This window comes from Aphis gossypii, chromosome X, assembly GCF_020184175.1.
Source record: "Aphis gossypii isolate Hap1 chromosome X, ASM2018417v2, whole genome shotgun sequence".
Taxonomy (NCBI): domain Eukaryota; kingdom Metazoa; phylum Arthropoda; class Insecta; order Hemiptera; family Aphididae; genus Aphis; species Aphis gossypii.
In genome coordinates this window covers 59747787-59770486 of record NC_065533.1, presented here as the reverse complement: position 1 = coordinate 59770486, position 22700 = coordinate 59747787, and the positions used below count along the sequence as shown (strand labels likewise).

At 25.6% G+C, this 22700-nt stretch overlaps 2 protein-coding genes across 7 annotated transcripts in view; one reads left to right on the top strand and one right to left on the bottom strand.

The window, feature by feature from the left end:
- The first annotated feature begins 1208 nt into the window (after window positions 1-1208).
- LOC114122491 (Bardet-Biedl syndrome 1 protein) lies at window positions 1209-22396 on the top strand. The gene is made up of 13 exons (XM_050208070.1): window positions 1209-1405; window positions 1506-1656; window positions 1727-1826; window positions 14899-15176; window positions 15269-15406; window positions 16654-16872; window positions 17334-17586; window positions 18411-18566; window positions 18643-18758; window positions 19831-19962; window positions 21748-21895; window positions 22101-22152; window positions 22252-22396. Coding segments are annotated over exons 1-13 (1746 nt in total). The 5' UTR covers window positions 1209-1403; the 3' UTR covers window positions 22253-22396.
- LOC114122531 (battenin) overlaps window positions 21893-22700 on the bottom strand; it is a 53133-nt gene continuing 52325 nt past the window's right edge. For all 6 annotated transcript variants that reach the window (XM_050208077.1, XM_050208074.1, XM_050208076.1 and 3 more), the window contains exon 9: window positions 21893-22411. In XM_050208077.1, coding sequence (XP_050064034.1) covers window positions 22289-22411 — 123 coding nt within the window. In that variant the 3' untranslated portion in view covers window positions 21893-22288. The remainder of the gene's footprint in view (window positions 22412-22700) is intronic.

The following is a 22700-nucleotide window of genomic DNA, read 5'->3' as shown; positions in this document are numbered from 1 at the left end:
AATGTATTGGTCTAAAAATTAATAAATTTAAACCAGGATGTCATTAATTCCAAATGCTGGTGCCTGGTATATAAATGGTCGGCCGGTTATTATAATAATAATTATTATTATCTACGCAAACATACTTGCATAATTTCAAATATTTTTCAATACATATGAAACGTATAAAAATTAAATTTTGACTAAAAACTTTCATAATATGTATTATTTGCAGTATTTTAATTGATATAATACTCATATATTATTATCTAATTGCATTCATGTAAAAATTGAATCGCAATTTTTTCATTTATTTTTTACACACATTTTAAGTATAATAGCGCATATAAACACGTGGATGCTGTCTTTTTTTTTTAAATAAAAATAATTGTGTATTTGTGTTTTCATCTTCACTTAATGTTTTATCTTTGTTTTAATTTTTAAATAATTCTAATGTAATTACATGGAATACACATTATTAATATTACAGTATTACCTATTAATTTTTAATTCATAACACAAACAATTATTATCACAGCCCACAAGCTACAGTCATCGAAAAATACATATAAAAGCTTATCAATTATAATTTATTAAATAATTTAAATATTATCACAAATTACTAATAATTACTCATTATAAACTAAAATATTGAGTATTGACCGTTGACAAACATATTAGCTATAAAATTATTATGTTATTAATATTTAACTATAATAAAAAAAATATATTATAGTAGTATAATAAGTATTAAGTAATGACTATTCATAGTCAAGCTGGTCTGCAGGGTTATTAATTATATTATTTTTATACAACTTTAAACTTGTTACGTTTTAAAAACAAGTCTAAAAACATACCATCAAAAATACATTAAAATATTGTTATAGAATAATAATATAATACTTTAGTAATTAAGATTAGTACTTAATTTTGGTAATTATGATAATAAGGAAGAAAAATAAATGAATATATAATATATATTTTATACGTAATAAGAAGATTAAATACTTTTAAAAGTACTAATATCACTAAAATTGACATAGGTTTTTTTTTATCGCATATCAAAAACAGATAGTGATTTCACACACATATTAAGTAAATAATAGAGGAAATAAAAGTATTCTTGCATGAAGTTATAGACGTACCTACTACACAACACTTTCGATTCATGAGGTAAACGGCACGAGGAGAGATAGATATAGTTGCTAAGCGACCTGCCATACAACACACCAAAGCGTTATAAAACAAAAGGTTACCTATACCTATACTCTAAAAAATACAATTTAGTCGTCACTAGTACTACATCAGTGTCTACACTATAATATTGCTATAATATTATTCGTGCACAAATTATTACATATTCGAGCGTCGATTAGAATAATATTACGATCGTTATAATTGCAGTTGTTTTCAAAAGTATTAAAATGTAAGCAAGTCGTTTATTCTTCACGATATATTTTTATCTATTATTTACTATTCTATTGTAATTAATATTGGTTTTCATTAAATGTACGTTCGTTTTATAGGAGTTCTACGTGGATAGACGTGGAGATCAACCCACCAATCAATCTGCAAACATATAACTGCTGTATGGCGTTGTCTGATGTTCACGGTGACAACGATAATAAATTCGTAGTCGTAGATTTTGGTTCGGGAACGTCCAACCCACAGTTAAAAGTATGACACATTTCATATAATATTAATTTATTTAAATGCACCAATACTAATATATTAGCGTTTTTTATAGATTTTCAAAGGATTAAAACAAACGCACGTAATATATTTAAACGAAAAACCATCAGCTATTACAACCGTATACACGGACAACAGCGATCAACACATCCCTTGTAAGTTTTAAAAAAAATTTTAAATTACGTTAGAATGGGTACATAGTGATGCATGTGATACATAAATGAATAACGGTAACATATAATGTGTGAATGATACCTACTATGTTTATAACATTAAAGTATAAAAATTATTTGATACAATAAGGTTGAACGATTTCATGAAATTAAATCGATATTTTGAATATCAAAATATAGTATTATATGGAAGTAAGAAACGGGAAAAATGCGAGTATGAGATCACGAGTATTAATTAGCGAGTTTTATTTTGTAAATAAAGGAAATTATATTTCATGACCACGCGTGGCATTAACGACTAGAAATACTAAAATCTACATCGAATTAACAAAATACCTAATCATCAATAAGTTGTGCTAGACTATTGCAAACGTGAAGTTGTTATACTAGTGTTGTAATAAACAGGGCTGGGTAATATAATTTTGAAGTTATACTTTAAAATGATCTGATAAAAATTATTATTGTACTTTTAAATAAAAGCTACATGTATTTAGAGTTATATAATACGAGTATATTTCAATTAAACGTTTTCAATATAATTTTTGTTTAATATAATTTTCAAAAATTCAAATATTTTATATGAAACATTTAATATTTATTTTAGGGTTCGTTATTTTTCAAAAAACATCGATATTATTACTATATTTCTTGGCCTTCCTACATATATTTATTTAGATAATTTAAATTTTAGAATCGTATGCACACTGATTACAAACTATATTATATACTTATTTTTAAATTGTTCTTTATTTTAAGTTTTCACTAATATTACAAGTATATTGGTAATATAGCCTATAGGTTTACAAATATAAGTTAGTAGGTATTAGTAGCATTAGTCTAATACATTGCTGTAAATATATTACTCAATATTAAGTAGTTACTAGTTTATACGAGTACTATAGATGCCTAAAAGATCTAAATAATTGTAATATTGGTGTATCTGTATAGTGTATACATAATATAATATAGGTAACTACACTGTATGTGTGTTGTGTATAAGTGTATTATTAATCATAGGTCATCAGTGCTTAACCTAATAATTTGTACACACTTACTTAGTATTTATACAAAACGTATTTTAACAATTATTAGTATAATAAGTATAGGTAATTCATGTGACGTTTATCGGTTAATATTTATAAATATTAAATTAGTTGTATTTATATAATACATTATTGGTTTAAATGTATTTACAGATAATTTTGAAATGTTTGTTACCTATAGAAGTATAGAATAATATTTAAATAATTTCAACTGCGCAAAAAAATTATTTGGTATAACTACCTAGTACTAGTAGTACCTACCTAAATATACAGTAAAATTTAATAAAACCATCCACGATTTAATATCAAAAAGTATTTTACATAGGTACTTAAAATAATCTCTTACACAATATATATATTATATACAATTATTATTCGTAAAAATTGTTTGGAAATGTTATGAAACTGAAAATTTGTTGATGTTTCTGAGATTTTAGCTAATAAATTAGGCAATCTTTAAAATATGAAAATGTAATACAAACTTTAAGCTTCAGTATAGTCCTACTTAGTAGCTACTTTTAAAAATTTAGTCAATTTTGTTTTGATTTAAAATTTCAAGTTGAATGTACAAACAAAGACACATCGTCGATGATGTGTGAAAACAAATTAAGATAATAAACTTATTACGCCCTGGTATAACTCCCCATTTCTTGAGCACGGTCTTGAGCAATGAGCATATTGTATTAATTACTCGTGTAACCATGTAAGTACTGAATAAAGTACCATGCCTGTCTTATGAACTTACGAGGAACAGTAATTACTAGTCACAACCCAATTTAAACGAAGAATATAACCCGTTCTTGGCACGACAACCATTTAGATTTGAAAAAAAAAAGTCCGGATAATCAATATACTAATATTATAATACAGTTTTTGGACCACTGTTTTTTAAACTTTTTTGTCAGTCGCCGAGTGCCAAGATGAATTGGACGGGTCGTACGTATTTAAATATTTAATTATATAATTAAATAGTTATATCGATCGAATGACTAATAGTAATCTGTAATCACAAATTATTCAAATTCTCAAATTACATTAATGACAACAGTGGCATTAAATAATATTATATTTTAATTGAATGTAGAACACTGATGATAATAAACTTGGCGGGAATTTAAAATCGATCGACCGGAGAAAGAAAAACATAAAGACATGGAAAATAATAAAATATAAAATATTATGCCAGACGCGGTCGATGACGATTTGCGCTGACGAAACGTAGTCTGTAGTACCAGGGTTACATGTACTAGTCGCTACTCTCTACTCGATTTTTAGTTTTTATCGTCCGGCGCGCGGCGTACACCGGCGGCGGCGGCATCGGCGGCATCGGCGGCGGCTCGGTCAAAAACCATCACGCCCACAACATACGCCCCTGTTATACGTGTTCCAATATTTCGCGTTATAGCCCGGCTATAACGCGATTCTACAATTTCGTTTATAACGCGCTCCTACGATTTCGTTTACAACGCGCTTCTACGATTTCGTTTACAACGCGTTTCTTTACTACTTCGTTTATAACGCGTTTCTTTACTACTTCGTTTATAACGCGTTTCTTTACTACTTCGTTTATAACGCGTTACACACAACGGCACAAACTATATATTATAATATATACAATCCTATAAAGTATATAATTTATATATATTTATTTTATAAACTAGGTATTATAACTACTTATATATAAGTATAGGAATAGGTACCTATCTAATATGGAAATATTAAAATTAAAAATGCCATGATACTATTCGCAAGAACGTCTACATTTTAACTTTATGTTATGTTTAAAAGGCTTACTGTTAATTTTAAATATATAATCTGACTATAATTTATAAATAAATAAATCCACACGATCAAAGCATTATGTTTTAATTGCCTGTGTAGGCTATAGGTAATAGACGACACTACTTAAATTTAAATATTACAATGATACGCGTCTTACATACGAATTAATATGTTTATCTTATTAGTTATTAAATTAATATATTATAATACCAATCTACGTATATTCTTATTTTTCATTATATTGTGTGTATAGTATATTTTATATTGTGTTATATTATGTAAAATTAGAAAAATTTAATTTAATATTAATAATTTAAAAAAATAATATAAATAATAATTTAAACCTTGCATTATTCTGTTGAATATTTGTATTTTGTCACCATCCAAGTTATTTAATATTATAAAATATATTATACAGTTTTAGGATACAATTTTAAAGTAGGTACCTATCTGTACATACACAATATACATAATACTATAAAATGTAATAATGAAACAAATAAAGTTTTATAGAAATTAAAAATATGTTTTAATTAGATACCTAAGTAGTTCTAAGTACTAGTATCTAATTAAAATAAACATTATAGGTAAATAAATTGAATTGAATTTATGATTGTATATTATAATATAAGTGCTTATAATTTTTATATTTTCATAAATTTAAGAAAGCATATTTTTGAAATAAATTGGTGCAATTATTTTGTTTTTACTTATCATCTTAACATGCCCGTTCTTTCGTAATTTTGTTAGTCTTTGTTATGCTTTTATAACGAGACGTCGGAGACACGACTTCGGTGCTAACGGTGTCTTTATTAATAAACGGGTAGGAACCTTGTAAGAATAATTTTTTAATAAAAGCTGCCCTTATAATCTGCTATAATATATTATTAATACTCACTTTTTTATTTATGAACTAATATACACCTAAGTACTTTAGTACTTAACTTAATACTAATAAGATACCCACTTAGGTTATTACTAGCATTGAGATTTCTATGTCTTAGCATTTACTTCCTTAAATCCAAACTCAAAATAAATTGGTTTTCAGCTGTTGTGACCACGATTAGACTCGTACCCAATTGCGAATAATAATATAAAATCGTATAAAAATAATTAAATGAAAAAATAATGTAAAACCGTATTCATCGTAATGAAGATCAATAGGTAATTATTGTTTTAGTAGTCGTAAATATACCATTTATAGACTAATATGCTCGGTTATTCGATTATATAGGGGAAAAAATTGGATTTGATTTTGTAACACGGATTTTTCATGAGTTAATTTATTAATATTGTTAGTAGGTATAGGTATTTATGACGCGTGCTTGCCGTGTATTTACTGTACACACAACATTTTATACTTTGTGCAAGACATTTTTACAAACGATTTCAAAGAATGATCAAGACAAGTTCAAAATAAAGGTGTTAAATTATGACAATTTAATGAATAATTTTTTCTAGTAAGATTTCAAAACTGGTAGTAAAATACTTTAAATACTTAATTTTATTATTTACGATCAACATTTTATATAGTTTCATAAACGTTGCTAAAATAATGAGAAAAAAAATTTTGAGATTGATATACATCGTTATGGAGAGAGTCCGTACATTGACTCCTCTAAATGTATTATAATACAGCGATTTATCTGTGAAAACAGTAAAATAGTTGCACGTATTTTCTATGCATATTGTAAAATGCCGGTACCTACCTATAAGTTTCGTGTAATTAGTAATTGCTAATTACCATATCCTTAAGTGGGTAACATTTCAAAACTTCACGCGTACGTATTGTATGCTCTTTCGATGCATTTGTCTAGCACTACAGACTAATAGTCTGAGATTACTCTGCCCAGCAATGATTAGTGATTATATACAATATACATATTATCTACTATCTCTTGAAAGTTTCCGTGTGACCATGGTTATCATTCTAATTTAAAAATATAGTCTATAGGTACTCCTTACATCCTTTTTAGGTAAGTATGTTATCGTCACCATCTTATCTTGTGGAATCTTATAATAAAATCCTAATCGTTTACAGGTTGGATTTAATGAATTTACAAATGTAGAATCAAAGATATTGAATTATTTGCTCACACCCTTGAAAAAAATTATGCTGAGATACGCAATTCAGATTAAAAAAGGTATGCAAGGAGTATAAAAGTGACTAAAAAACATATAAAATATTGTAAATATCATATTATCTCTGAATATATTAAACATTAAAAAAATAAATATTAGGTGTACCTATACACCGTGTATGCGTCATAAGAAAAGCATCAGGCGATATAAGTGTTAGGTGTATAAATCATATTATACATATATATATAATATATATATTATATATATTATATATAATTATATGCGACTTAAAGGACAATAAACACGTAATTTTATATAAACGCGTGATTCTTAGCTTCTGTTCCGAAAAGTTGTTCTTGAAAAATATGTCATTAAGTATATAAAATATAATAATGTACATAATAATTATTATCTATGTTAAAAGTTTAAGAACACACGAATAATATATTTTTTAAATACAAAAAAGTAAACTAAAAACTTTATTATTTAATTATTATGCGTAATTATTTGATTCATTCAAAAGTGAACATAAAATGTCTATAAAAAATTGTATTTTTATATTTTTGAAATCTTCTTTTTGGTTGTAGTATACCTAAATTACATACGAGAAATATAGTTCTAAATTTTCAATCTTTGGCTACAAAAATTAACATTTCATAAATGTTTAACTTTTAAATTTTTTTTAAATTATCGCGATTTTAATGAATCTTGTTAAAAAACAAAACTTGTAGTACTTAAAATTTATGAAGAACGCTGTATTAAATTTTTAATTTTCAATCGTTTTAAACCAGTGATTTTTTTTTAAACCTATGTGGCTATATAGGTACGATTTAAATATACACTACACATTATTATAATAATATATTAAATATAAATGCAATGTTTTTGGCAAAAATGAACTCAATCAAACCGTATTACTGCAATAAAAAATAAATTATTATAACAGCAATATAAATAATGTATTACATACTATCTAATATTTTGTTATTAGTCACATTAATATCGTACATTAGAGTGGTTACCATATAATTAAAGTATTATGTCTGATCTCTATTAAAATGTGTATTATATCGACATATTATGGTAATTGATCATAATTTTCATTCGGAATAATATTTTATCGGTTTACCTTTTTTCCCCCGATTTTTAAACACGGCCCACACAACTCGTCGGAGAGCAGTGACCCGCCAATTTGCTGATACTGCCGTCGCCGTCACGAACCGTCATCCAATATGGGGTCCTGGTACATCGGAGGCACTATAGCGACATACTGGCATTACGTAATCAAAAAAATAAAATAATTTACGTTCAAAAAAAAGAATTCATACTTTCAAAATATTATTACATGGTTTTCTTAATGGGTTGTCAATTTCGAATTATGATTTTATAGTTATAATTTGTAAGTTGTAAGTTGTAACTAATGATAAATTACTACAGAAATCGAGAAATTAATCCGAGGAAAGATTGATCGTTATTCGTTGATATTATACACGTATGGTATAAATACAATATAAATATAAAATATAATGTTTATAGTTTTAAGAACATTTCTAATTTGCTAAATTGTGTTTGTGTAAATATATAATATTATAGTATATGATAGCGCACTCGGTGCAGTATGCACTAGTATCATTAGTTACTAACATTTTTAATTAACATTAATATTAACCATATTGAAAAGAAATTAAGTTTTTAAGCCAAATGAGTTTATAAGGGATTCCATATAGACGGATGTGTAAAGTAAGTAAAGTAAATTGTTAAATGTACAACACGTAAGTATTTGTATGCAATGCTAAATCTAAATAATTATGAAAAACAAATACTAGTGGAATTTGAAAATACATGATATTGTATTGATTAAATTATAAATATATAAAAAAAATTGCCAATCATTATTCAAAAGTTTTAAGTTATTTAAAATGTTATTTATATACCTACATTAATTATTTACAGATATAGCTGTAGAACTATTAAATCCATTAAATCCATTGTTAGTTAAAATGTTTGAAAAATTGAATTTTGTCAATTACATCTGATATTGACCGTTAAAATTCATTAATACACGATAAACATATTATTTTGTCCGTGTAATTGTAACTTTGTATTATGCCTTAGTATTATGGTGTTCATTTCTTTTTCTTTTTTTTATTCTGTAAACACTTTTACTCCTTTTAAACTTGCTCAAAAGTAGAAAGTGTAGCATCTTTTCTAAAAGGTAATATTCTTAAGCTGATACTTTAGAAAGCTCATTTTTCGATTTTCGAAACGGCACTCGAAATGAAGCGGTCAAAGGATAAAAAACGAACGATTTCACGATTTTATAATATAAAATAATTACGGACGAAGTTTTTTAAAATGATATAGATTAATATAAAACCTATGATTTTATCCATTGTAAAAAAAAAAAAAAAATATATTTTTAATTTTATATAATTGCAACTCGTATTATTATAACACTTTTAGGTATATTATTTGATTTGTCTCACAATAAAATATAAATTATGCGCCTAATTAAACACATACGTTCATTTAATGACTAATTGAAAAGTTTTCAAACAGTTCTATGCTATTACGAAAAATTTGTTAACCTAGAATTAATAAAAATTAATTAAGAAATATTAAAATATTTGACATCTTTATATATATAAATAAAGGGTTGAATCAACATGTAGCCAAAACTACTGAACCGATTTATTTGAAATTTTCAGTAATTTCTAACACTTCCTCAACAAGCTTAAGTGATTTTACACCCGTGACCCTTGGACCGATCATATTTATATTGTTTGTATAAACAACAACAACAAAAAAAAAAAAATTATTTACGAGTTATGGAAAAGATTCAACGGTATATATCTTTTAACATCGTTTTGTTAAAGGAAATGTTCCTTGAAGTATTAAAAACATTATTTGGTCACTGTCCAAATTGTATCAAGCAATACAGTGACGAACTATAATGAAACAATATAAATTGAAATGTATTGTTATATTATAGCTAATAAATATAATAAACAATAATACCCTATTGTAAAATATTTAATAACCAACTAGGTTATGACTTATGAGACTGTAGTGAAACTGTGCTAAAAAATTATCGTATAAAAATACTGATAAAATTTATTGGTATAATAATTATTATAATATATTATTAATAATACATTATTATTATTATTTTATTACAAACAATAATATTCATCGCGCCAAAATAAAGTGTTGCTCGGCGTATACTATAGGCAAAATAAGTACATTACTGCACCGTTCAATATTGACTATAATATTACATATTTTTAGATCTGTGTGTGTAGTTATAATACATAATATAATATATGTAATCCGATATTTCGTAAACAGTCAAATATACGAGATTAATCGAGCACAATAAAAAAAGGTGAAATATAAGATAAAATGTTTAAACTAAAACAAAATATACGAAAAATTATCACACATAAAAATCATACACAAATATTATAAAAGTAATTCTTAGAATACTTGTCTTATGTAATCATTGGTGAAATTCCGTTTTAAGTTATAGAATTCCGTAATATGCCAAATAAAATGTTGAGTAACTATAAAAACATGGAAAATATAAAAATATTATGTCTCGAGTAAATATCTAAAAACATGTTTGCTATACCTAGACAAGAAATATTTGTTATGACTAAAAAATCCATAAAAGAAAGTATCGTGTGTTTTTATCATATTCTAATTCACGCTTATAATTATGGCATCATTTACTAATTATAAACTACTAAAAAATTTCTTGATTAGATAGGAGCTTAAAAAATTGGACTCGAAACGGTGGACTTCGTAGTAGTGAATCCGGTTTAAAATATTACTATAAATTAATATCACAGAAGTTGCAAGTAAAAGCACTATGATTTGGCCATTACGAATTAATTGTATTTAACAATATTTAATCGACAGATAAATCTTTTTCTTCGGTAAGATTTTTAAGTATTATTCAAATTCATTATATAATAACTCGTCCGTTTCTTCGAATTTTTTCTATAAATTAATATAATTAACTACATTTTTTTTTATCGTATCTTATTAGATCTATGCATATTGCACATATTATACATATATTTTTAGAAAAAAACCTGTGTACCCCTAATGATTAAAAAATAACAATGTACAATATATTACGATAGACGTAAAAATTGTTTATAATTCTGAGGATATTAAATTAATAATTCTATACAGGGAGTCGGGAGATTAATCAAAGATGTTATGTACTTTTCATTAATAATTCAATACTTCATAATCTGGTTTTTGGAATTTTTAAATATATTAAAGACCGTATATTTTTATATTTTTTGAAGTTTTTCGTATAATTTAAAGTGTTTTCGTGGCAATACAAACTTTTAATTTTTTTAAAAAAATCGCACTTTTTATTAGAATCATTTAAAAATTATTCAGTAGAAATTTTTTTTTAATATTGATGTACCTATCTAAATCAAACTTTATAGACGTGGCTTCGAAGTTCTTAAACATTATATTCTAAAGATAATAAATAATATTCTAATGCAAAAAATATAAAATATATTTTTATATGTATAATATAATATGTATTTGTATATATCATAGAGCTTTCACTATGATTAATATTTACGAAAAATTTAAATAAAATATTCGATAAAAAAAGAAAGAGTACTATGTTTAACTTTTTAATTTTTTAAAAAATTGTAATAAGTGAATTATAATAGTTTTTATATGGTTGTAACTCAAAAATTAATCGATGTAATTACTTGAAATTTTTATCATATGTTTATAAAATATAAATATTAAAATATTTTGACTTTTTTTGAGCTTTTTGTAGACACTGACATATACACTGATAGTATTTATATCACTTTCGATTTTTATGAGAATTTTTTTTGAAGTTTCGATAAAAAATTTCAGATGGCCAAAAAAACTTGAAAATTTAATACAAGGATCCTTATGAGTTGTCCTTATTGTAGGTAGTTAAAAAAAAAATCAAAAATCGTTAGTCACAATTTTTTTTTTAGGCGTTTATAGTTCAAATTTTTACGACATATTTCAAAATCGCGAAATTCTGCAAGTAATTTTGTAGTTGAAAAATTATAAAATTTTTTGTGTTTATAGCTAAGGTTAAAAACTAAATTTTCAAAAAGTTTTCTTTGAAGTAGCTATAGAGAAAACTCGAAGTATCCTTATAGGAAAGTTCGAACTTATTTTCGAAATAGCTTAACGATGACGATTTATCTTCGATTTTAAATATTTGTGATTATTCAAAAAGTATAAGGTGGACCAAACTTAAAAATTTTACCAGTTATTTAAATTGGAATTTTCTTTACATTGATTTTAAGACTATTTATAGTCATCTGAAATATTCTTTGTTGTTTAGTTTTTTTTATATTAATATCGATTACATTTTTTTGGTTAAATCAAAATACTTGAACATTTAATATAAAGTTCCTAATGAGTTAATCTTATAGTGATTTAAAAATTATAAGAATACACAGGCATAATTTTTTTATTAGCATTTGAAGTTCAAATATTGACAAAAACACGTCAAAATCATGAATATTTGCAAATTATTTTGTAGTTAAAATTTATAAAAACTTTTGTATGAGTAGCTAAGAGTTGAAAATTTAATACAAAATTTTTCATAAGTTTAGCTTACAATAATTGTAACAGAACTTGAACTTTAACCAACTAATAATATTTTTTCCTTAATTTAAATTTTTACGAAATTCAAAGTTCACTTGTAGAATAACTATTTACTATCATATAATTTTAGATTTTTGTTAAAATTAAACTTAAAAACTTTAAAATATGTATAATGTAGGTATCTATTTATTTCAACTTTATACATAAGACATTATAATATTTTACATTAAGAAGTAAATAATATCTACTTCTAAGCTGTAGTTAGCAAGCTCATAGTGAGAGCAGTAGTAAGAAGTCTAACTTGAACAGTGGATAATACCATTTTACTTACTTTTTCAATATTCAAATATTAGCAATGACAATAATGTGATGCTAATCAATTATTACAATTTAGATACTTGATTATTTATATAATAATAATCCATCAATCCGTCATGACTGTTTTTAGCTGAATAAATCTTAAGTTGCCATTATTTTTTCGTGATTTATACATGTTTTTGAATTAATATTGGTCTTTTGCTATATGTATAATTAATATATGTTGAGTTTTATTAAGCTTATACATATTTTATCTTTAAGGCTAGAATAAAGTTTTTATTAACACATAAATTCTGAGTTATAGTAACCATTCAGTATACTAGTATGTATAATTTATATTGATGTAACTATTAACTATAATACACATGAATGCACACGAATTCTACTTAGACGAAAAATGCGTTAATTACATCGATGTCAACAAATATAGAACATAATTAAATATACCTTATGAGTGATGTTTCAATCAATTTTTCGTAAAAATCTATGCAAAGTTTTTGATCGTTAAATCGTTTTTCAAGCGTATCTACTTCTTTAGTCTTAATGTTCGTGTACGTTTTTAACAAATCGATTTCTCTCACGTGTTTACTTAACTGTTTGGTAACATTTCTTTGGTTTTCCGTTACCTGTATAGGATACTGGGCTCTCAAATATTCTTAAACTTCCATTTTTTTCAGAAATTATATGTTTATTTTCATATGCGTCTTTAGCCATGAGTTTCAAATCGTTTATTACCACTATTAACTAGTCAAAGTGTCTATCGATTTTTTTTTTTTAGTTATTTTCACATTGTAAATATTTTAAATTTCGTCTTGAATTCTATATTAAGATAATAATACCACAAAAACAAATACGATTATTCATTTTATATACGTTAATATTATATGGATATATATCATATATACGACTATTATTGTGTACAAATACTTGTTCATTTCAACTTTCATGGTTGTTATCTGATCATTAATTTTATTAACTTATTACTAGAGCCCGGATTTGTATGTTTTTGCATATTTTTTTTCTTTTCACTCTTTTATATTTTTGTTAACAATTTTCACGAATCATGCTAATTGGAATTTACTGTTAAATTTTTATTTTGCATATTTTTGCATATTTGGCCGTAAATGCATATTTGTTGCATATTTCAATGAATGCGCTCGCGCTGTCGCGAAAAAATGTTGGTCGGTAGGACGCGGAATTAGCGACACACAGTTTTAGCTATCTTAATTTAAAATATGTATTATATGTAAAATATTATATATACATTAGAAATAGGTGAGGTAATTCTATCGTATTAAAATAAATAGTTCATCTGCTGTTATCTAATCGTTATATCGTCGTTATCGATGTAATACATTTAATTTTATAATATAGTTATATAGGTAGTTATAATAACTATCAAGACCCAATGATTTTAAACTCTTTTAAATTTGCCCCAATAACTTCAGTTGATTGTGAACAACCATTTTCGATGTACAAACATTTATTAACAGATAGACGACATAATATAGTTTTACCGAAGAAAAACTTGAATATCATTTAATAAATAATTTTAATAATAAAGAATAAAAACCAATTTTGAGTCGTATAATTTATTTTATTTTTAAACAGTTATACCAATTTATGTATTTATTTATACGCGTTCTTTTTTTATACATTTATATTTTATTAATAAGTAAGTAATAACTTAACTTCGATAGTACATCGACAATCATCTGAACTTAACTTTATCGTTAGTTTATATATTATATATGTATCGAACGTGTACACACTTATCAACTAAGCCAATCTTACCTTTAATCCCTTTAACTGATTTTCAATTGATTCTATAGTGTCTTAGTCTCTACTTTTTACCTCTGATGGAAAAAAAAAATATTATAATTTATAAGTATTAAGGATTTGGGCTGAATTTGCACCAAAATCGACATCAATATGTATATAACATTATAACATACATAATTTACATCAAAATGAAATTTGTAGACAGTGCACTTAAAAAATAAAACGTACTAATAAAAAATTACACAAATTCATTATAACATGTAACTAAAAAAGTTCGCCCTAGCACATAATGATGTTAAAAGCTATACGCTTATTTATAACACAATTTCGCGGATAGTAATCTATACATTGTATGAAAATAAAATGGTATTATCATTTTAATATTTTATTACGTTTGCATGAAATATTTTCTACAGGTGTAGCTGTAGTGATAAAAAATGAGATATACTTTTATCGAAATTGTAAGCCTTATCATAAATATTCAATTCAATCAACAATAATAAGAGATACCGAAGAATGTAAATTGTGGCAAGAGAGTGAAGATGTGTTTGATTTGTTAAAACGTTTGCAAGTGTTGTCGTCGACAATAGGATTCGTGAATCTTTCGACAACGTCACAGCAAATGTTATGCTTAAACGAATGTCATCTCATCGAATATTTTGAGAAATACAGAAAAAATAATCTAGTCAAACAAGCAAGTATTATAATATTATTGATTAAGTAAAATAACTTCTTCATCAAACCCAACTGTCGATAAAATAAGTACTTAGAATGTTTAATTTTTAGCACACCATAACATGTGTTACGGAGTTGAAAAGGAATAAAAGCGAAGTATATGGAGTCAGTTGTCTGGTAATAGCAACCACTGATATGATCAGTATACTCGACACTGAATCGTTTAAAATTTTACCCGATAAATATGAGGTAATATTATTGCGAAAGATGTTATAGATTATAGAATAATGCATTTTATAATTGTATTATCAAGTTTTTTGTCCAAATTACCCTGCCTAAGTTAATATTTAATTTGAAATTTCAGCTTTAAGCATTATTATAGCATTGAATCTATACTATTTATACATAGGTACCAGTCCCTAAAATTGTATGTATAGTACGAGTGTATGACACACTTTAAATAGTACGAAATGTAAAAGTGTGCTTTAAACAATATTTTGTGTTATGACTTATACCTATGTTAGATTTGGCAGGTTTGGATCTATGTATGTTGTATGAAATTTGTAAATTTTAGGGGGTGATAAGTTTAATCTATATTATAATATATAATATGTATACTATGCTACAATCGTATAGTTTCTATATATTTATACTTATTACTTATACCATTAGGTAGTATAATATATTGTGCGAAGCTTATTTGGACCAAGTACAATTATAATTTTTTGTTTTCTTTAAAAATCATTAAGTCAGATCAAAATATTAGATTAACATCATTCAAGATATCTGTATATTAATGTATATTACACTAATACACATTATGTATAATACATGAAATTGGGTATTTGACGTTTTTTTGTTGTTACATAAGCCAATAAGAATTTAAAAAACTAAGGTAAGTTTTGTATATAAAAATCGTATTCTTAAGTATATAATTATTTTATGAAAATTTGTTAGCTATCTACAAAGTGCAAACCTAGTACAAGGTAGCTAAGAACTAAGAACATTAATCATTATTAGAATTACTTCAGAGGATGTTATTGAAATTTTAGATAATATTTTTACTTATAATTATCAATGGTCACACTAGTAGGTATATTTCCAATAATATTAAAGCTATAATAATCCAAGAGGGAGGAAACTATACAAATAATGTATAGACATAATTTTAATATATTTTTAATTTCGTTTAAAAAAAAGTTGATATACCTACACGTAGGGCTGTTCGGGTGTTTCAATTAATTTTGTACTTTTGTTAAACTATTTTAACTATCGAAAAGCTTTTCTTAATAAAAATCTAATTTAATTAATCGAAATTTTCGATAATTTTATACCTTTGAAAATCGAACAACCCTACCTATACGTAATATGTTTATTTATCCATTCATTTTAAAAATAAACAGATTCGTACAGTTATAAAATATTTTTCGAAACTTTTTGAGTATAATATTATAATATGTCGATGGAAAATAAATAATAATTCATGCACTTATCAGTTACAGGGCGAAACAGCGTATATGTCTGCTATTGGGTTGTACGACGTCGGCTACAAAATCCTCGTAGCTACAAGAACGGGTCGGTTGTATATTTTTTCAAAATCATCGACGAGCGGCTTTAAGGTTGAAACGACACACGCGATTGTGTCCGTAATACTTCGTATCGACAAGTTCATCTGCTGCACTATAGACGGACTATTACAGTGTTATACGCTAAAGGTGACATTATATTTCGTATAATTCTTCATGGTGTTCTTATACATAGGTATATAGGCATATTTAATATTCATGAAAAAGAATAAAATTCCGTCTAGTCGAGTATAATATACTTAGGCGTGAATCTAAAACATGGATTGTGACAAAAATTAAATCATAATGATATTATATGTTATGTAAACTCAGACGAGTGTGGTACTACAACTTAATAGTTCTAAATTGATAGTACTTATAAACTACCCCTCCCCACAATGTGAAGTGGTAATCGTAATACTTATATAAGTGGTGATGCAAAATACATGTTGTACGAAAGACTGTGTATTACATATTTTAATAAGGTGCAGGCATTTTATGCTTTTCAGCACTTTTAGCTTCGTCTACTTTATATACATATTTAATATGTATAGTTTATACCAACATTTTTCGATTTATTTTTCATCGATAACTCCTTTTACCTATTGCAGTGTGTTTCTTTATGGAACGTTAAGTTACCTGGAGATCCTATGTCAATGGTGAACATGTACGTGCAAAGCATGTCACTCGAAATGACAGTTGTGTCGTGTAATGTGATCAACACTGATGGACACTCAAAGGGGTTGGTTCTTATGTATTGCGGTTCGACGGTGATCCACAAAATTCCCATGCCTGACCCAGTGACTTGCATCATATTTGGAAGATTTGGACAAGAGGAAAACGCTTTGATCATGATTACTACCAGTGAGTATATTTGATAATAATAAACAGATTTGTAATTTTAATAATTTTGCAAATTAGTGATTTTTGCGAGCCTGAACTTAATATGAATTTATTTAAGACACCTACTATTTCAGCTTGCATATTTTAGGTGTTTCTGTTTATATATTTTTTACGTATTTGCATTAAAATATTTGTATTAATAAATTCATGAATTTGACGGTTTATATCAGGGGCGGCCAAACAGTCGATCGTGGACATTTTCAAAGTCGATCATATTGGAATTTATTTTTAGGGCCACGCGCCCTATATGTCTCTTAATAATATTATAGTTATTCAATAATAAAAAAAAAATTCTATAGAAGTCAATCCTCAAAGGTTAAGTATATTTTTAGTAGATCGTAACCAAAACAAGTATGGCCACCCCTGGTTTATATAATTTATATAGTGTTTAAACCATCATAATAATATGTATAACATTAAATCATCATTTACGTATATTATTTTATTGGTAGAGGGTATCTTCAATATCATAAACTCATAGTTATAAATTGTGAATTTATGTTACATAATATTTTTGGAATTTGTGGTGCCATTTTTACTATTTTCAAATGTATAATAAATTCCGCGTGCGTGTTTTTTTCATGATTCATTTAACTCACAATCCTAACAATAGATTATAATAATAATAATTATTATAATAAAATCAATAAATTTCCTAGTATTTTAGTTATGATATAGTATATAGTTACGTACCACAGATAATGTTTAAATAAACATATTATAATTAGATAGTAGATAATATATAAAATAGTGACCAACCTAAATTATTAAAAAAATATTATTAGACGGAAAAGTGGACATAAAACTCTTGAAACGGACTGCGACGTTCGACTTGTGTGTTCGCCCGACGTTGACGGCGCACGTCCAAGGTAATTTGAGCATACCGAAAAGAAGTAATGTGTTCATAGAACAGACTTTAAGAGAGAGAGAACACTGCAAGGGTAAATAATAAATAAAAAATTCAGAATTAAAATGAATTGTTTAATATTTCATTTTCTTTTGTTTTTGTTTTTATAGAAATGCATGTAAGAACTCAACAAACGTGGCAAATATTGCAAATGGTAGTGTCTAACGAACGATTAAATTCGATCAAACAAAAAATTACAAGCCAATTTTTACACACGTCTGCTCAAGTATAAATGTTAAAAAGTATTAATTAGTGGTATGGTATTCGCAGAGAGAGTTTAAAAGGGCTACATTTCTATATTATACACCTATACGATGAAAATGTTTAATGAGTATTTGAAAACTTACAACCAGCCTCATAAATCTGTAGGTGGAAGTAGATATTCTTAATAATTACAAAACAAATTTACCAGAACATAATTATTAAAGACCTAAATAAAACTAAAAATTAGACAAATCAAATATTACCTACTTTATTAGCTTTTATTGATTTGCATCGATTTAATATTGTACTTATAGTTTATGATAAAGGATCATATAAAAATATAACTTGTACCGTCACTATATTAATTTAATGTAAAATTAATACAATATGTTTTGAAGTTTTAAATTATTTCAATATTAATAGTCATAATAACATAAATATAATTATAAAATCTAGATTAAGTATTCTAAATACTTTAATAGTTTATTACAATAATATTATCTATAATATTTTCGATTGATTTTAATGTTTTTTTTTTTTGTTTTTTTATGATAAAACTGGTCTTTAAACTATATAACAGTAGACAAGGTATGACAAATAAACCAATAAAATTCTATTAATTAACTTGATTTTACTTAGGTACTACTTGTTTATACATTTTTTCACATTTTAAAACTTATAAAAATTATTATGAAAATTATTTTACGCATTCTGTGAATATTCACCCTGGAAAATATAACTTAAAATTTGGTTGAAATAAGATTAATTAATAAAATTATTTCCAATTCTCTAGATGGATATAATTTGTGTCCATTGGCTATTATTAAATGAACCTAAAATTCATTAAATGGATATTTCTATACATGTATAGAAATAAATATATTTCATAAAAGTGTCGATTACACTATGTGCAATGTGCATGGATATAATATTTCATATGATAAAATCAAATTAATATTAGACATAAAGATAAGTTAGCATTAGTCCGAGTCCCGTTTCCTTTTATCAATTTCTGCGGATAGCCACTATTAGTAGTATAATAATATATTACAAATGTTGTCAAAAATACATATTACATAAAATATATATTTTAGCTTTTAGGTCTGGGTCCACGTTTCAAAATACGTTTTTTATTGAAAAATTTGGGTAAAGATCCTTTGATGGGCATCAACGTGGCATTTTTATACAACGCCCAGTATCATAGTATAGAATCCCCGCGCTGCAGGGTAAGTGTAAAAATTAAAAGGATATAGTACCAGCGTCCAGCACAGCAATATAACGTTTGTTTCTATTTTATTTACTCATAACAAACCAACATTTACTTTTAATAGTTTCAATGTTATGTGGTTAGGTTTAATATTAGAATAAATTGATTTACTATCAAACATTTAGGTAAGAATATTATCTGTGTTCTTTCATTGAGTTTTACGATGTTTTCATTTTTAAGTAAGTTATGACCATGTTAACCGTTAATATTTTAAAATTCTTGTAACTCACTTAAAAATTAAAATATTGTAAAAAAAAAACACAGATAATATTCTAACCTTAAAGTTTATTAAATCATCAGTTTACTCTAATATTAAAACTTTAACCATATAAAATTAGAACAGCTGTCTTAGGTAAGTTGCTTTAAGCTAGTAGATCACTGAAATTTTAGATTTTTCTGAGAATTTTTTTTTTTTTTTTTTGAAGTGTCGTTAAAATAATTTTGAATGGCCAAAAAAACTTAAAAATTTAATACAAGGTTCTCTATGAGTTTTTTTTATTTTAGTTAAAAAAAAATCAAAAATCGTTAGTCACAATTTTTTTTTATAAACATATATAGTTCAAATTTTTACGATAAATATCAAAATCACGAAAATTTGCAAGTAATTTTGTAGTTGAAAAATCATAAAATTGTTCGCGTTTATATCTAAGGTTAAAAAATTCATTTTTAAAATAATGAATTATATAATATTTTCAAAAATTACGATACATCAGATTAAAATTATAAAATGAATGGTTGTTATTTTTTTTATTCCTAAATATACTAAAACTATTTTAATATTTTTTTAAATATTACTTTAAGTGGGTACCTACCTAATATTTTTAAAGCGTGTATGTGGATCATGTAAATATGTTTGTATATTAAATGTTAATTAGTGTATTTGACTGTGTAAAATAAATAACGGACCATATCTGACCGTTTAGCGAGGAATTATTTGCAAGTTTTCGAACGGCAGTGTACGACCGGTCAAATTATGGTGCAGATATAGCTATACAGATGGTTTTATTTAAGAGGGTGACATAAATCGAAAAATCCAGTATTAGGAATATATGCGAAAGATGCGCCTTGTTGGCAGGACAATCATCCCTGCGCCGGATACGTAGTTCACAATGTTGTACGTGAATAGAACGAATACGATTTCTTTTAAATACAAAACATTCAAAAATCGTTTTCGAACTGAGTGTAGTGGACAGTCAGACAGATTATACCATAGATATACCTATATAGAGTGTATTATATTCACGAGGGTGACTTAAAACGTAAAATTCGGTATTAGGAACATAATATGCAAAATATATAAAAAATAAGCGAAATATTTTGATAATTAAATCATATAAATAAAATTCTAATCTAGATAATTGGTGAAATTTTTAAGTAAAACTTATACTTTTTGAATTATAACAAATATTTAATTTCGTTTGAAAATAAATCGTTGTCGTTACGCGATTTTATAAACATATAAAATTCAAACACACATAACATTTTTCCTATTATGATGTTTCGAGTTTTCTCTATAACTATTGATATTTCTATAGCTGAAGGAAAATTTATGAAAATCCTAGTGTTGAATTTTTAATTTCTAATTTTTTTCTTATAACCTTAGATATAAACACAACATTTTTATGATTTTTCAACCTCTACAAAATTACTTGCAAATTTTCGTGATATTGACATATTTCTAAAACTAAACTATTTTTATTAGTACATAAGCGCATATAAATTATCAATTAATTATTCATAATAGATGCCGATAATTGTTCCGGAAACTGAAATCTATTGTGAGACTTTCGTTACTTGTTGTACATATGGTGGTTCTGATGAACGAGCAATAGATATCGTAGTTAGCCGAGGAATGAACGTGATATATAGAGCAAAAGTCAACATGCCAGTTTGTAAGTTGAAAAAAATTATAATATGAATACAAAATATTATAAATTATTATAAGGTATCAAAACGTTTTAATTTTTTATAAAACATTTACAATTTATAATTTATCATTACTTATAATATGACATTCTCATGGGTCATAGGTACAAATATCCTATTTTCTTCATTCACAATATTATTATAATAAGCAATAAATATGTTTACTTACAGATAATATTCAAACCAATAATCATAATGAGGAGTTAAACGATATTATGTCATGGTGAGTAACATTCACTTACTTTTTATTTAAAATTAATGTACTTACACGATATTCTTATATTAATATTATTCTAATACGAAAACTTTTATTTGTTTATAGATACAGTATCAATTATTATCTACATAAGTACATTGACTCATTTTGGTATATAACAAATTCGATTGTGTAATGGAATCGCCAATAGTCCAGATAATGTAATACCAATCGAGTCAGAAAGCGACGTCATGGCCATTGAAAATTCCTGACGCTCCTTCGGAACCTGCAAACAATAACAAAGCAATAATTATTTTCGATTTTATGTATACAGGGTAATAATTCATCAAACAAGCTTAATGCGTATCCCTCTTTCATTCTTTCATGGATTTATTTAAATTCTAATGTTCGGAATTTTTAAGTACACTTTTTTTTATTTAAAACAATATATTTACAATATACATACAATCATAGTATAATAATTAAGTCTGATGTAAAATTTGAATGAAAATGTATGTTAAGAATAGAAAGGCTCCCAGCAGTGCCACCTTACAAGATAAGTTATTACTGTTATT

Coding starts and splice junctions, on each gene's coding strand:
- LOC114122491 (XM_050208070.1), top strand. Junction 15,177..15,268: donor AAAATAATCTAGTCAAACAA/GCAAGTATTATA, acceptor TTTAATTTTTAG/CACACCATAACATGTGTTAC. Junction 17,587..18,410: donor TTTGATCATGATTACTACCA/GTGAGTATATTT, acceptor AAATATTATTAG/ACGGAAAAGTGGACATAAAA.